The 15,896-nt window shown below is 38.1% G+C and overlaps 1 protein-coding gene and 1 pseudogene across 3 annotated transcripts; both read right to left on the bottom strand.

The window, feature by feature from the left end:
* Positions 1–2,160: 2,160 nt before the first annotated feature.
* LOC117923178 lies at positions 2,161–6,431 on the bottom strand (annotated as a pseudogene).
* Positions 6,432–8,759: 2,328 nt separating this feature from the next.
* LOC117922882 (G-type lectin S-receptor-like serine/threonine-protein kinase SD1-1) lies at positions 8,760–13,981 on the bottom strand. 3 transcript variants are annotated; one of them, XM_034841081.1, is made up of 7 exons: positions 12,365–13,980; positions 10,946–11,083; positions 10,264–10,418; positions 9,916–10,126; positions 9,572–9,809; positions 9,350–9,500; positions 8,760–9,186 (listed from the first exon to the last, which is right to left on the bottom strand). In XM_034841081.1, exons 1-7 carry the CDS (start codon positions 13,632–13,634, stop codon positions 8,878–8,880), a joined length of 2,472 nt encoding a protein of 823 aa, XP_034696972.1. In that variant the 5' UTR covers positions 13,635–13,980; the 3' UTR covers positions 8,760–8,877. The 3 variants fall into 3 exon arrangements, with proteins under 3 accessions (XP_034696972.1, XP_034696974.1, XP_034696973.1); XM_034841083.1 differs by lacking the exon at positions 12,365–13,980 and adding an exon at positions 11,525–11,591; XM_034841082.1 differs by lacking the exon at positions 10,946–11,083 and having other exon boundaries at positions 12,365–13,981.
* Between the last annotated feature and the right edge of the window lie 1,915 nt (positions 13,982–15,896).

Here is a 15,896-nt window from a genome sequence, read left to right as displayed (position 1 = left end):
AGTGGTCAGTGCATCTCTGCAACATAATCCCATGTCTACAAGTAGGGGTTACATCTCCATGCATCAGTAACCTAAATAACTTCTCGCACATGTCAATCACGAGTCCATGTCTTATGTCTCAACCAACCAATCCCATGTATCTTTGCATGCTCCCCTTCCTTCAACTTACATTCTTTAGCTAACTAGCTCCCGTGCCATGCTCACATGCACTCACATGCTTATGGTTATATATACCTTGTCATGTTAACACCTGCTGGTAATAGAGCCTCTCATCATGTGTTGTAGGGTCTCATGACATTGGTCATACCCATGACTCATGCATACGGCTTTACTAATGTGCAATCTATGCATTTATATCTTCCGTCTCTCACCTCTTCTCAATGACATAGCCCACATTTGATAGGTATCATGGTTCGTTCATAACTTTATATATGTTCATGCTTCTATACCTTGCCCAACTCATTGTGCATTAGGATGTGTGCAAGTTTTAATGGTATGTTGCACTTGTTCATGGAGAAGTTAGGTGTGCCCATATTATGTTGTAGTCCACATCCTTAGGTTTCTTCAATTGAGACTATGATTGGCATCCTTTTTTTAAAGAATATTTTGAATCATTTCCAATTTGTTAGGAGATATCATAGATGTTTTTACAGACATAAGAGATATTTTCTCTAATTATAAAAATTCTAGAAAAATTAATATCTCATCATTGGAAAATTCTTCTTAAACTTCAAAAATGTAAGAAGCCTTAAAACATGAACAACCAATAGTTACCGTGTCAAGCCCAATTAAGTATTTGTGTGACAGACATTGTATGTTGTCATTGTCATACACCATGCCCTCAAGTCATACAAAGCGTATGGGCAATTTTTGCTCTTATAGCATTACTCATTGTCCATCGTGCATAGTCTTGTTACACTCATGCCACTCAATCTTATTTCTGATCCCCAGCATACCTCTCTTGAAGTTGCACCATCTATCATGAGTAAGTTTCCAAGCCACCACACCTTGAATTTAGGCATCCACCACTAATATACTTTGACCCACATGGGTGCAAGGTGGCACCACACATGTCCATGTCATGCCTTCCAAATGGCTAAGGTGCTATCTATTAGACTATAGGGTAGGATCCAAACAGGGTAACCGAATCATGGTAGCCTTGAATTCCATTAGACCAAGTCTTCTATGCTAATAATCTAAAAAAAAAAAAAAAAAAAAAAACTTTGCTTGTATGTCACAAACTGTTTGTACCAGTCCGTGACCACCGCACAAGTCGTGTTGACGCATGACATATAGGACCCAATTTATTTAAGTTGTCGTAGATGAAGAAGGCAGGTGTTTAGGGATTGGCTAGCCCTTAAATATGGGTCTTTGACCCAAATTGAAATGTCTACCTTCGGGCTTTTAAGGACCCGCAGCCTTTATTACCTACTTAATTCAATGATATGCACCACTTGTAGCTGGAATTTCCGCAGCTACGAGGGGAAAAAAAGCCTAATAACTTTTGTTAATTTGGAAACGAAGAAGCAGTTTTTCTGTGAGTTCAAAAGTACGTATGAGGGGTTTTTGTAACGCAAACCAACCAATCGATCACTTGTCATATTCAGTTTGCAGGTTATATTTGGTATGGCCAATTCTAGATACATTGCGTTCTGTCTTGTTAGATGCAGCAGCTTTAAGCCGTAACTCACACTATTCACTATTCCAACCTAATTACACTCTCATGACTTTCTTATGGTAGGCAGAGGTAGACTTAAAGCCATGTCCAGTGATGTTGAGTTTGACCTTGATTCAGGGCACCAAAATGCGATGCTTGCTTGGCACTTTGTGAGATGTTTTTCCTTTTATATGGCCTCTAGTTACACTGCACAAGATTCATGGCCTCAAGTTACATTGGCGTTGACTTCAGCTTTTATATGCTAGGGATGTGGTGGGTAGAAGTCAGCCCAGCTCTTGGGCGGAGAGGTGTGATGTATAGCTTCAATCTTGATTCTTGGCCAAAAATCACCATTGTCATTTAATGATTACAACAAATATTGAAGTTTTTTTTTTTTTTTTTTTTTTCTGAAATTTGTACATTTAGGAAATTTGGCCAAAGAAATTTGATAGCACATAGTCATAACTTTGGGATGGAAATATACAGAGAGTAGGGACACTTTTCTATCTGGCATGTAACATTGTAACAGTTAATTCATTTGAAGTAGCAGGTCGTTTCCCAGTTGATAAAGAGTCGGTGTCAACAGGAAATCTTTCCGTGTAAAAACCAGGTTGTTTGGGATGGGGAAGAATTGGATTCTCACTGTCCAACATTAAAACAACCCATGACATAGTTGGCCTGTCTTCGGGTCGTTGTTGAACACACAAGAGACCCACTTGAACACAGAGCAACACTTCTGCATTGTGTAATGGACCCTCCATTAGAACATCCACTAATTCCATTGCCCGGCCTTCATTCCATAGTTTCCATGCCTAAAAACAATTCCAACTTGTTTTTTTAGCATCAAACTGGAATTTTGAAATAAAAGATGAAAATATACGAGAGGATGAGAATTATTGGTCTAATGACTGAAAGAAATAATTCAGTTTAGACTCACATGTCCCAGAAGGTTGAGGTCATGGTCAGGATGATAAAATCTCCTGTTTCTCTTGCCACTCACTATCTCTAAAACCAATACCCCGAAGCTAAAAACATCAGACGTCACTGAAAAGACCCCATCTATTGCATATTCAGGAGACATATAGCCACTACATGCGACATTCAAAGCAAAATATCATGCACTGCAATATATGTGAGAAAGAGAGGAAGGAGGAGACAGAGCTGTACTTACTAAGTTCCCATGACTCTCTTTGTATTTGCTTCTGTTTGATCACCTCCAAATGGCCTTGCTAAGCCAAAATCTGAATTTTTTGGGTTCATTTCACTGTCGAGGAGAACATTACTGGCTTTGAGATCCATGAAAATGATTCTCAACCTTGAATCTCGATGAAGATAAAGAAGTCCTCGTGCAATTCCCACTATAATGTCAAAGCGCGCCCCCCAATCAAGTGAAGCACCCCTTGTTTGATCTGGGCAGTTTGATTCAAGTTAAACACTGTAATATTTTCTTAGGCAAACAACAAAAGATAGAAAAGGTTGAGAGGGTTAACTGAAAATAAACAAGTCCAAATTTTTGTTAGGCATGTACTCATAGATCAGCATCCTCTCTTCTCCATGAATACAGCATCCCAATAGGCTAACCAGATTCCGGTGTTGAAGTTGGGTAATTAAGATAACCTCATTCTTGACCTCCTTCAGACCTTGCCCTGAATCCTCAGAGAGCCTCTTCACAGCTATTTATTGTCCTGTTGATAGCTTACCCTACAATTGTTTTATCATAACCATTGATATCAGCCAATAGACCCAACAAAAATTTGTAGTTTTTTCATATGATTAAATGAAACGGTAAGATTCAATTTTCCTTCTGCATTGGAACTCCTGTAAATGTGGTAGAAAATTACCCTGTATACAGCACCAAAACCACCCTGTCTAATCTTGTTTGTGAAAGAGAAGTCGTTAGTGGGAGCTCTAGATCTTACTCTCCAATGCCATGATTGGAACCTTGGTTTGGATTTTCCACAGTGTCAGCTGTCCAATTGGGAAATAATCAAATAAGATCCAAAAATACACACATTTGTAAGGGGGTGACAACACAATCTCTCAAAATATCACCAGAAAAAAGGGCCAAAAAGAAAAAATAAATAAATTCCTCTTAAATCTTATATGCTTATGAATAGAGAAAAAAATAAAATAAGTATATGACTAATTGGATGAAAGCCACTTAGGAAGCTCAAGTGTTTCTAATTAAATGCGTTTTTCCTAACTACTAGTTTCAGATCATTAATCCTTCAAACTATCAGTTAGGCTGGTTTTGACCATGCTTTCTTTTAAAGGTTGGTGATTTGGTCTAAACTTAATTAGGTGCCTTTGCCAGTTGCCTTGAGAGATTTGTAAGTTTCTTAATTCAAACAGAGATGAGTATTCAATTAATCACGTACCCCACCACATTTGTCAGTTTTTAGTATGAATTTAGAGGAGAAGAAAAACATTTCCGCTTTCACACATGGCTAAGGAACTCCCACTTTGAATTAGATGAGATTTTGGATTTTGGAATTGAAAGTTTGTGCTTTCAGAATGTGTAGGGAACACAATTTTGTTGCATTGCTAGTTTAAATTGAAAAATCTACTTTCACTTGTATTTTGCGATCAAAGAAGATGGAAATGAGGGAACTAAAATTCAAGTCCACAGTTAGAACTCCTTAGCACCCAAGTTAGGTTGGCAATAATGCTGCTCTATGAAAAAATGGTGACTAGAGGAATGAGGTTTGGGATTTGTTGTTTGCTCCAAGAAAAATGTCCAAAGTTGTGTTGGCTCTTTGATGTTGGCCTAAGAAATTAATGCAAGATTGTAAGTAGGCTCAATGTTGTTGGCTCGGGGTTTGGTGTGTGACTTGAACTATATAAAGAGGATTAATTTGACCTTAAAACAAATATAAAATCATAGAAGATATTGAAAGCCTAGAGCAGGGACCTAAGGCTTGTCAGAAAAGGTCCGACTGTATTCACGGGCAATGTGCAATTCATCCACTATTCCAAGGATCCAACTTTTGACCTGATCATTTTATTCTAGAAGGGTAGGCGTGTACTAATATTGCCCGCCAAATATTTCACAAAAAAACCTCACAGACTATTAGTTTTGGTAGTCAGTTTTTTAATAACAAAAACCAAAACTAAGAAAAGAAAAGGCTTCAATTTACTTGTGGGCCAAGATGTTGAAAAGTTAGCAATGACTTTTCAATAGGTGCAAGAGTCATGGCTCTGAAAATGGCCAGCTATCTTGTCTGTGAGAATGAATGGTGAAAAGGACAACTAGATAGGGGAGTCATTAAGCAAATAAAGCTTTAAAAAAAACAGCCCAGTGAGATGATTTTGGCTTTACCACTTTCACATTATTCCAAAAGCTTCGGTTCAAATCTTTTCCTGACAGGAGACTTAAGGGAGATATAGGAACTTAATTATTGTCAATGCCCCATCCCATTTGAAGGCTGAAGCAATTATCTGCATACAGCCTGTTACACTAGCCAGGTTAGATTCAGATATGGGTCTTCTTGAGTTGTTTGAGATTGAATTATATATACTACAAACACTTACCAAGTTCAGAAGCAGCCATCAGAATATACAGGTCTTGCCCACCTTCACTGTATGCTCTAATATCAAGCAAGTCCCCAAAACAGAGCACGCAGCTGCTAACCTTAGTTTTAGCATAAGCCACACAGGAACAATTGCACAAGCAAGCATTCCCACATTCCTCACTTTTTATTGTCATGTTCAAATACGAGTTTTCTGGCAACTCCAACCTTGAAACCTTCCTAAATCCCTCGCCAGCACTGCAATTCAATGGCGTCCTAGCAACACAACCATCAGAGGTTTGCTGCTGGTTCCAATTCTGTGGCGACTTGGGTGTGAACCCATCTGGGCAATGACAGAACCACTGGTCTTCAAAGTTATAGATACCATAAGGACCACACTTTTCATGGTCATCGCAGTCATTAGCGTTCAGTGTTGTAATTGGAACCCAGTCCCCATCCTCTTGGCTCCATGTGAGGTATTGGAGCCAGCCCGACTGGTCCAACACGAACCTTGAAATTATGAAGTCATCAATGTTGTCGTAGGTATGGTAAACATGGGTTGTATTGAGTACAAACCTAGGTATGAAGACTCTGTTTTGTTGCAGTTCAGGACCCCCACCAAACCTAACACCATCCCAAGGCCCACTGCGAAACTGCACCTGAGATCGTCTACGAAGAACTACCGCCGGAAGGCCTCGATGGTCGAGTTTGTAAGTGAAATCTCCGTAGATGGATCCTGTTTACTCGTCCATGAAGTCATATACCATTCCAGTCCAGTTTCTAAGTTGGACCCCATTTTCATGCCCGGTAATATAGTATCGCATGGATGATCAAAACTCTGCCAAATATAGCTTGCTGAATTATTGTCACTCCCATTATCTTTTACTACAAGATTTCCAGTGTTCAATAGCTGCAAAACCGGACTGGTTCCTAAAGAATTCGAAGACCATACAGTGATTCCGGACTGAGAGTCCATGATGACTATGTTGCCACTGGAGGTGATGGTGAGGACACCGGATGTATTGGTGAGTCGGTTGTTTTTGTTGGCCACCCAAACAACAGTTTGCTGCGGAACATTGTTGAACCATATTCCGATATAACGGTTGCTGGAATTCTCGGGACTGAAGAAGCCTAATTTGAAGCTACTGCCTGCAGAGAAGAGTTTCAACACCATCACGAAGAGTCTGGTTTGGAGCTAAAGTGTCTAGAGCAACCGAGTAATTGGAGAAGAAGATACAAAAGAAAATGAAGTGAAGGAGCTTCATAGATGATCCCAATCACAAACCCATGGGCACATTGTTTGTTTGAATTGGTACAACATAATAATAGAAGAATTAGGTGTTAAAAATTACCCATTCCAGAAGAGTAGCACATGTTAATAGTTATTTCCAGCATGAGCCGTGGATGCAGGCACAAATAGTCAAGCTCTATGTTCATACCATAACACAGTTTAATAGTTGAAAAACCATATATAGTGAAGTGTGATTGATGGATAACTTCTGGGCCATGGTTAAAATCCGAGAACAGTTGGGTGTTCTATATCCCTCCTTATGGCATATGCCATTTGCTTTCCCCTTTGAATTTTGTACCGAATGCAGCCCCAAGGCCTTCACTATTCAGACATTTCTAACTCTGTACCTTTGGTTTTATGCAGGCATGGACAAAGAAAGAAAATTACAGATGTTTGATTGGTGCATCTCAAGCATCTAGACCCCATATCTGGACGAGTGCCAATGGCTGGTAGTTGTAATGTGACAAATACTTGGGCGGAGCAACAAGTCTGCATTGTTGTGTAATTCCAATTCCACAGCGTTAGTGTTAGGCTCATTGAATTTTAATTTTACTAGGCCAAAAGTCATCTGCTTGAGGAGAGAAGTCTTTTATTTCATTTATCTATGGTCCCTGTTGATCAGTTAATTATGTACTGCAGTCATCCTACTCCTCTGTGTTTGAAAAACCATCTGCTTGTTGACACCCTCTAGTTGAAACCATAGCCAACATATTGAAGTATCAAAGGTGTGCTACCCACAACAAATAGTTCAACAGAATTGGGATCAGTGCAATTGATGAAAAAAAAATGGAGATTTGAGAAGGAGAAGTCATGGCCAACTCCAATGGTGCAAATGCAAACATCCAGCAGCCCCTACATACAAATTTTTAATGGTAAGGATTGTGATTTTTAGTGTGGAAAGATGAAAACCACATTTTCACACTTGATCCATGGGATGTGGTTGAAAATGGGTGTACATAACCTGATTCTGCAGAGTTACTGAAGAACAATCGGCAAAAGAAACTGTAGAAAGACAGAAAATGGAATTCAAATGCTTTCTCCATTGTGCACAAGGCTGTAAAGGACTTTATCTTTCCAAGAATAATGAGAATCACTACAAAGAAGGAGGCTTGGGAAATTTTGGGCAAGGTTACACGGGGGATTTCCAAGGTAAGAGCAATGAAATTCCAATCTTTTAGAAAAGAAGGTGAGAATATTAAGATTACTGAAAATGAGGGTATATATTATTAGTCTTCCAAATTCACAGAGCTTCTTCAACTTCAAGCATACAAACAATGTGGCCTTGAAGGTAGATATCAATGGTGATTCATGGCTTCGGCATAGGCGGCTTAGACACTTGAGGAGTACTCGAGTTATTGTAGTAGAAAATTATGGTCAACTTCATTTGCTGCTCTGATTGTTGTATTTTTGCTTGAGACTTGATGTTTGAAAACCAAGGCCAAAGAATCGATGTCTTCCCAACTAAAAATGAAAATAAAAAGACAAACAGCTATCTGGTTTAGCAATTTAATCGATCCCACAGAAGCTACAAATATGAACTGAAAGTCTGAAACCAATGTACTAATCTAAACTAAAGAAAAAGAATGAGTTTTATAGACTTAAACTAATAAAGAAAAGCAATCTACCATAAAGATGAAGAATATGGGTGAAGACCATACAGAGTAAGTTGGCCTCCCATATCTCAATTGGAATAGAATCTCATAGGATCATATTTGCATTGTTAGGATCCCTATCTCAACTATTTAAGCACATACCTAAGTCTCTGACATCCCTAAGCTCACTAAGTGAGTAGTGTAGTCCTGTAGGTGAGGCTTTAGATCAAAAATGGCCCCAATGAGATCATTATCTGGGCATCAGTCCATAAAATTAATTAATCGAAGAATATGAAAGGTTAGGACCTTTCTGGCTATCAATAAGATAAAGGCTCTCCTACCATAGGGAGAATAGGACTCCTTCCATAAGAAGAAAACAGGGGATGTAAAAGACAGAGATATCGGTACTAGCTTCATTTTCTTTTCTACTTACATTTACTTAGTTGTAGGAAAAAGCAGTCTAATTCCACCCATGACCATCTTTGTCGCAGGTTCAGTCCCCACTCTTGAACGTCTTCACCAAGTCAAGCTACAAAGAGCATGTGTTGTCAAAATGCTCCAATAGTAGTGAATTTTCTCACTAGAGGACTAGTATATCAAGAATGGGTTAATTTCCTATATAAGAAAAAACGGTCCAAAACTATACAATGCATCAAAAAAGAAAAATTCCTGATTTCCTATAGAAGAAAATATGGTCCAAAACTATACAATGCATCAAAAAAGAAAAATTCTTGATTTCCTGTATAAGAAAATATGGTCCAAATTTGTACAACATATCCAAAAAAATAAAAAATAAATAACAATTATATTTCACTGAAACAATCCTTTTTATCGTGGATCCAGCAATGTAATAGTTAACTCATTGCCAGTATGAAGATTTTTTCCAGTTGAGGATGAATCTGTCCCCATGTAAGTATTTCCAGTAACAAAACCAGGTTCCTTGGGTTGAGCAGCTACTGCACTCTGATTACTCAACATAAATACCACAGATGACATTATCGGCCTGTCTTCTGGGCGTAGCTGCACACACAAAAGGGCCACTTGAATACATCTTACCATTTCATCAGCAGAAAATGAGTCCTCCAGCAGTACATCCACCAGTTCCAATGGAATCCCTTCATTCCACAATTTCCATGCCTGAATCAATTCCAAAATTCAGTTTCTATAGGTCAAAGCGCAAAGTGGAAGTCCAAAACATAGAAGTTCAAACTTAATCTAGAAGCTAAAGTAGATATTGCGTTCATTGGTAAGCCAACACTAAGTAGTTGGATTAAGGTTGTGATGGGTTGAATTTACTTACATGTCCTAGGAGGTTGAAGTCATGGTCAGGGTGATAAAAACCCCAATTCTTCTTGCCACTTACAATTTCTAGCAATATAACACCAAAGCTGAATACATCTGACTTCACTGAAAACTGCCCATTCAATGCATATTCTGGAGACATGTACCCACTGCATGTCAAAACAAAATTTTCAGTATGTGATCATGAAAATGTACCTTGACACAGGCTAAGAGATCTTACTATGTTCCAACTACTCTTCTGGTCTTCTCTTCCATTTGATCTCCTCCAAAGATTCTTGCTATGCCAAAATCTGAAATTTTGGGGTTCATCTCACTGTCTAGTAAAATGTTGCTGGTTTTGAGATCCCTGTGAATGATTCTCAGCCTGGAGTCTTGATGAAGATAAAGTAGTCCTCGTGCAATTCCCAGAACAATGTCAAAGCGCTTCTTCCAAGTCAGTAACTTTCTTCCAGTTTGATCTGGGAAATACCACCATTTAAGACAAGTCAAGTCTTATTTGCTTTAAAAAAAAAAAACACGCATGATCAAATCAGATATATAATATCAAGTATCAGAAGGCCAAACCAAATATGAAGTAGTTCAAGCTTTTGTTAGGCAGGTACTCATAAATTAGCATCCTTTCTTCTCTTTGAATGCAGCATCCCAAGAGCTTAACAAGGTTACGGTGTTGAAGTTTTGAAATCAAAATAACCTCATTCTTGAACTCTTCAAGGCCTTGCCCAGAACTTTGTGACAGCCTCTTCACTGCTATTTCTTGACCGGTACGTAATTCTCCCTAAAGATGGTCAGAATCATACAGAATGTTATCAATACTATGACTTAGGAGAAACCATATTGTTTTCTTCCTCTTTGATTTTTCTTGTTATGGGGTTCTGCATCATAAAAAGTTCAACTACTGCGATGGAGAAGTACCTTGTATACAGGACCAAAGCCACCCTGTCCAATCTTCTTTTCAAAGGAGAATCTATTTGTAGCACCAGAAATTACTTCCAGATCAAAAAGAGGTAATTCTAGATCTTCTCCCTGATCTTCTTCTTTAGAATCTCTTTGACTGTCAAACTCCCTGGCTGTAACATTATAACATAGGAAAATCGGTTAGAGGAAGAGAGAAAATGCTGAGTTCTATATTAATGTTCTGCCATACATGGAATGCCCCTATTGAGAAAAGATCGATGCTCCTCCAACTACCACTTGAGATAAGGAGGAATTTGGCTGACACATTTTGTACATCTAAAAACCTTTTTCCTTACATGGTAGTAAAACTCACTTATAACATATCAATCTGAATCAGTTTACTTAGTTTTCTCAAAAGTTAGTCTTATGATTTATCAGGAAAAACATGTTAAATAATAGCAGAGTCAAAAGTTAGTGCAAGCCTCTGATGAGCAAAGTTGTGCTGAGAAGAAAATATTATTGCAATTTAAGTGATTGGTCTCTGGCCATATTTTTGGTGGATAGGGTATTTCCCTGGATGGAAGAGTAAAATCTGTCACACTAAATGAGTACTTGTACAAATGCAAAAACATTAACTATATCCTCTTAGCCATTTATGAATATGGAGTGGCGATATGAAGTTTGTAGAAAGCTGTTTTACCTGTTCTTTTTGCCCTCCTCCTCATCCTAGAAATTCCCCATCCAATGCAACCTAAAATAAATATCCCAGAAACTATTGATATGACAATGGCAATGATCATCTCCACTAGTTTCTTCCTCTTAGCATCAGCAATTGCCTCTGGCCACGCAACAAGTGCACAAAATAAGTCATTTCGTTTCAAGATTCTAGTATTGGTGTTATTTGGATGTTCAATTTTGACAAGTAGGGCCACCATGGTTCAAATGGAACCTCAAGAAGGCAGCAACAAGTACCCCATTCTGCATCATTACATATATGACCATTTATCTGAGGAGTATGATTGCACAAACCATGGTATGTGATTAAAAGCATAGACCTTTGTATCAGAGAAAAGAAAGAACAAAACTGGAAGGCCAAACAATCAATGAAGTCAACTTGTTTCAATCACCCATCACTCTGTCACAAAGGCAGGCACTTGAGATCAAAACAGTTGTATAATTTGAATGTTCTTCTCCTATTTCCCGCAGAAAGTTGAAAGTTGAAACACAAAAGTGGATATCATGCAATTACTAAATTGAATCTTTATGTGCCTAGAATTACCTCATCTATTGAGTTTTCTCTTTCACGAACGACTTCTAGTAAATTTTTAACATAAGTGTCACTCCAAGCTCTCCTAATCATACCATGAGATAGATGTGCGGGGTCAGGACCCAACTATGTTTGTGTTTCAATGTCAGGTCTAACCCAGTTAAGTCCCCCATTGATGGTGAAGCAATGCAGGACTGCTGCAAAGACAATGCCACACATGTGCACCATAATTCTGCAACATGTAAATTCCCACTTAGACAAAACTATCAAAAGTTTTGCTTCAAAACCAATTTCACACAAGAACACAGGACCAACTGCAAAGGCCACTGGCTGAACGGATCAATTAATTGTCTGACTTGATTAGGTTCCTCAAATACTGTTTACAAGGTTCTAAATGAAAATTTTCATTTTCATTATCAAATAAATAAGACTGGACTTCCTTCTGAGGCTCTAAGCATATCAAAATTGCATTGAATTAAAGAATGTATTGAAAAAAAAAATGAAAAAGAATGTTAAACTGAAGGGAAAAAAATGTTCAAAACTGAGGCTCTAAGTATATCAAAATTGCATCGAATTAAAGAATGTATTGAAAAAAAATGAAAAAGAATGTTAAACTGAAGGGAAAAAAATGTTAAAAACTGATCAAAGCAAGCGGATTCATTGTATGATTGATCAACTGCAGAATCAGTGTCTTAGAAGCCAAACAGATTAAAAATTGCCACAAGATATTCACAAATGAATACATATCAACCAAGGAGTAATTTCGGTAGATTAACTAGCATCATTAGAAAGAGGAAGAAGCAGCTAACTCAAGTGACAGAAATGATCTCATAACTGGTAAATGATACTTACCTATTTCAGACCTTGCCATTCGAATGTAAAGCTCTTCTCCACCTTCAGAAAAGTCTTTCATATCAACTAAATCACCGAACCAGGCAACACAATCGCCTCCATTCCCATGGACGTTAATGATAGTATAAGCCATGCAAGAACAATTCCTCAAACACTTGGCCCTGCAATCCTCAGAGCTCACACTGCTCTTCCCCCAGAGATGCGAATTATCAGGCAACTTCAGTGGCTTATACTTCACAAATCCGTCTCCTTTATTGCAGTCCAGCTCTCTCTTCCGAGCGCACCCACCCGACCAATCCAACATATCCCAGGACTGCGGGGACTTGGGTGAAAATCCCTTCATGCACCTGCAACTGGGATCACCGGAGTAGCAATTCCCATAAGGCCCACACATGCCATACCGATCACAGTTGTCCCTCTGAAGAGTCACCGTCGTTGACCACTCTTTAGTGCCATTGTTCCAATAGAGATACTGAATTAGACCAAATTGGGTAACTATGGATCTAGAAAGAGCCGACTTATCTGTGACTATGAACGTGTAATACACCTCCTCTGTATCGGAGAAAAACTTTGGGGTAAAAACAGCGTTCGCTCTGAACTCTTGGCTGCCACTGAACCTGACCCCATCCCACGGACCCCACCGGTACTGCTTATCCGACCCTTTTCGCAAAACCAATTGAGGTGAATCGGGATCGTCCAAGCTGTACGAGAAGTCTCCAGCGGATGGGTCGTCGGCGTTCTTCCACGACGTCAGGTACATATGCAGACCCGTCTTCAGTTTCCATCCCAGCTTCATCGTCGGCAACAACGTGTCTGACGGATAATCAAAACTCTCCCAAACGTAGTCGTCCGAAGTATCGCTTCCATCTCTCACAACAAGATTGCCCGAGTCCAACAGCTGCAACACCACAGAACCATTCGCCGGACTCGTGGAATTCGAGGACCAGACCAACTCCGTCCCGTTGCGAAGCAGAAGCTCCCCAGCGGAAGTAACGCTCAATGCGCCGGACGAACCGGCAATTGATCGGTTCCGGTTGGCGACCCATACAACAGTGAGTGGCAGGTTCTTGTACCATATTCCCAAGTACCTATTACCAGAGTTTCCAGGGCTGAAAAACCCCAGTTCAAAGCGTTGACTGGAGGAGACCAAGGTCTGCTTATCTCTGAGGTACTGGCCTGGCCCCAAGGTGTCAGTTGCAGCAGTTGTGGAAGAGATTGAAGCTAGGAAAATGGACCACAATGCAAAAACCCCTGCAACACCCATTTCCATGAGCTGCTCATGTGAACGAAGCTCAAGCTTTCTGTTCACCAATTCAATTATAAAAATGAAAAAGGTGAAAATTAAAAGTTGGGACTCTGTAGAAGATGATGTTTCGTCATTCGTGGGTCATCATTAGCCCCACCCAGAGGTTTCACAAATCAGACTTATATATTAAACCGGTTGACTTTCAGAGGCTTGCTTTGGGCATCAGCTTCCCCTATTTTCTCATGTTGTACTTCAGTGGGGACTGCCACGTTCGGTTTCTTTTGCCCTTCTCTCGGGGGCTACAGGGTTGGACTGCTCACAGAGAAATGCTTCCCGTTGATAGCCCTCATGGATCTGCTAGTCAATTGAGACCACTGCCGGAAATTTTGATACCTCTATGTACATTTTTTTTTTTTTTTTTGAGCTGTCACTTGGTCAGGAAGACTTGGAGATATCAAGAACAACAATGATCGCTGGTTTCTTCTTCAGAAAGTATGAAGTTAGCATATATTTTATACTCTACATTTTAGACATGCCAGCAATCAATTTCAAATCTCAATGACACGGTTCACGGAATGACTATATCCTTTTCTTTCATTTTTTTCTGTTCACCTAATTCATTCCGAGAGAGCTCATAGAGGAGAAGCAATGGAGGATGAAAGAGGTACCCAACTTAGAAGGGGAATAAATGACCACATTTCTTAGTCTCTTGAATTGTACTGTATGGCCTCCTAGAAAAATGGGAGGAGCTGTCTCTTTCGGTCAACTCCACGCTGCGACCAAGAGACTTCTTTATGTATATACCTCGTGACAGTCTTTATGGATGGTTGTGGAAACTTTCAACATTAATGGGAGATGGCAACGGTCATCCCAAGGAACATTCTACCTCTGTTATTTTTCTATCGTTTAGAAATCCTTGTCCATATTATAATTTATATGTCATGAAGGGAGAAATTAGAGCAAGCGTCCATATTACTAGTCATGGAGAAATTGAAACATATATACAAGGATGAAAATGTCATGTATCAGCCACCTCCAACTAAATAAATGGTGGAAAAATATGGAAGGCATAATATTTCCATAAAATATATATTAACAACGATATTTTCGCGATATTTTGAATGGTACACCAACTTTTTCGTTTTTTCTCAGTTGACCTATTTATTTAGTCCATATTCTCGCACCAGCACGTTTTGCACGTCTAATGATCTTCATCTTGAATGCATCAACGTGGGGATTGCATTTTCCTTAAAAGGAAAAGGTAAACTTGAAACAAAAGTGGAGTCATGTGGATTTTCCATGGCTCTTCAACTTAAATAAAACTTTTTGGTATTATCCATTTCCAATGTGAGATTGCTTGCAAAATTCCTCAATCATCGACTAACCAATCATGTTTTACATTATAAACTCAACATATTTAATATATATATATATATATACATTATGGGCATTAAGTATGCATATAAATAAATATCATAAATTAATTAGAATAAAATCATTATAAATAAATTAAATTTTGGTTATCATGTTGATCTTTTATATAATAACTAAATATAAGTTTATGAATAAAAGTATCAAAATTTTAAAATAAAAAATACATTTATAAATTATCATCATTTCTTCTATGTCATTAAATACATCCAAATTAGATGAATATGAATAAAGTATGTTTTCAAATTATGAACATTATTATTAAATATCACAACTTATATATATATATCAATTTCTTTAATAAAACAATCTTAATATTTTTATTATTATTTTTTATATCATTGTTTTTTTTTTAGATTTTTACAATATTTTGATAAGTTTTGATCAATTTTCTCTCCACCGATATTTTGTGTCAAAATATTCATCTATATTTCATGATATACTTCAATATATCCTAATATATCTATAAAATCAAATTAACGATATCCTTGCTATCATCTATTGCCAAAAAAAATGATAACTATAAGTATGTGAGGTGCTTCAATTTCCTAATACCATATCCTTTCTATTTTTAAGATGATACAAATCAATCCATGATCTTAGGAACTAATTTTATTTGAATTTCATCATACAATAGTCAATAATCCATTCCTAAATTGTAGGACCAATTCACACACTTTCCCTGTTCTAGATTGTATCTTGTATGAAGAGTGCAATGTTTCAATCTCCAATTACATTGCTATTATGGTATTTATAGTTCTAAGATAGCAAACTATCCTTTTAAGTACCAATCTTCTAACAATAGTTTTGGCATCCTTAATATGGTAATAACCAAAAGAAAATTATTTGTCAACT

This window comes from Vitis riparia, chromosome 10 (genome assembly GCF_004353265.1).
Source record: "Vitis riparia cultivar Riparia Gloire de Montpellier isolate 1030 chromosome 10, EGFV_Vit.rip_1.0, whole genome shotgun sequence".
NCBI lineage: Eukaryota > Viridiplantae > Streptophyta > Magnoliopsida > Vitales > Vitaceae > Vitis > Vitis riparia.
This window is presented reverse-complemented; position numbering and strand designations above follow the sequence as displayed.

What these genes read in the sequence shown, in the direction of transcription:
- LOC117922882 (XM_034841081.1), bottom strand. Translation starts at nt 13,634, where the DNA reads ATGGAAATGGGTGTTGCAGGGGTTTTTGCATTGTGGTCCATTTTCCTA. An exon ending in AATGGCAAGGTCTGAAATAG is followed by an intron (nt 11,084 to 12,364) that starts GTAAGTATCATT and finishes TTGCGTGGCCAG; the next exon opens with AGGCAATTGCTGATGCTAAG. An exon ending in AGAAGAGTAGTTGGAACATA is followed by an intron (nt 9,501 to 9,571) that starts GTAAGATCTCTT and finishes TTTGACATGCAG; the next exon opens with TGGGTACATGTCTCCAGAAT.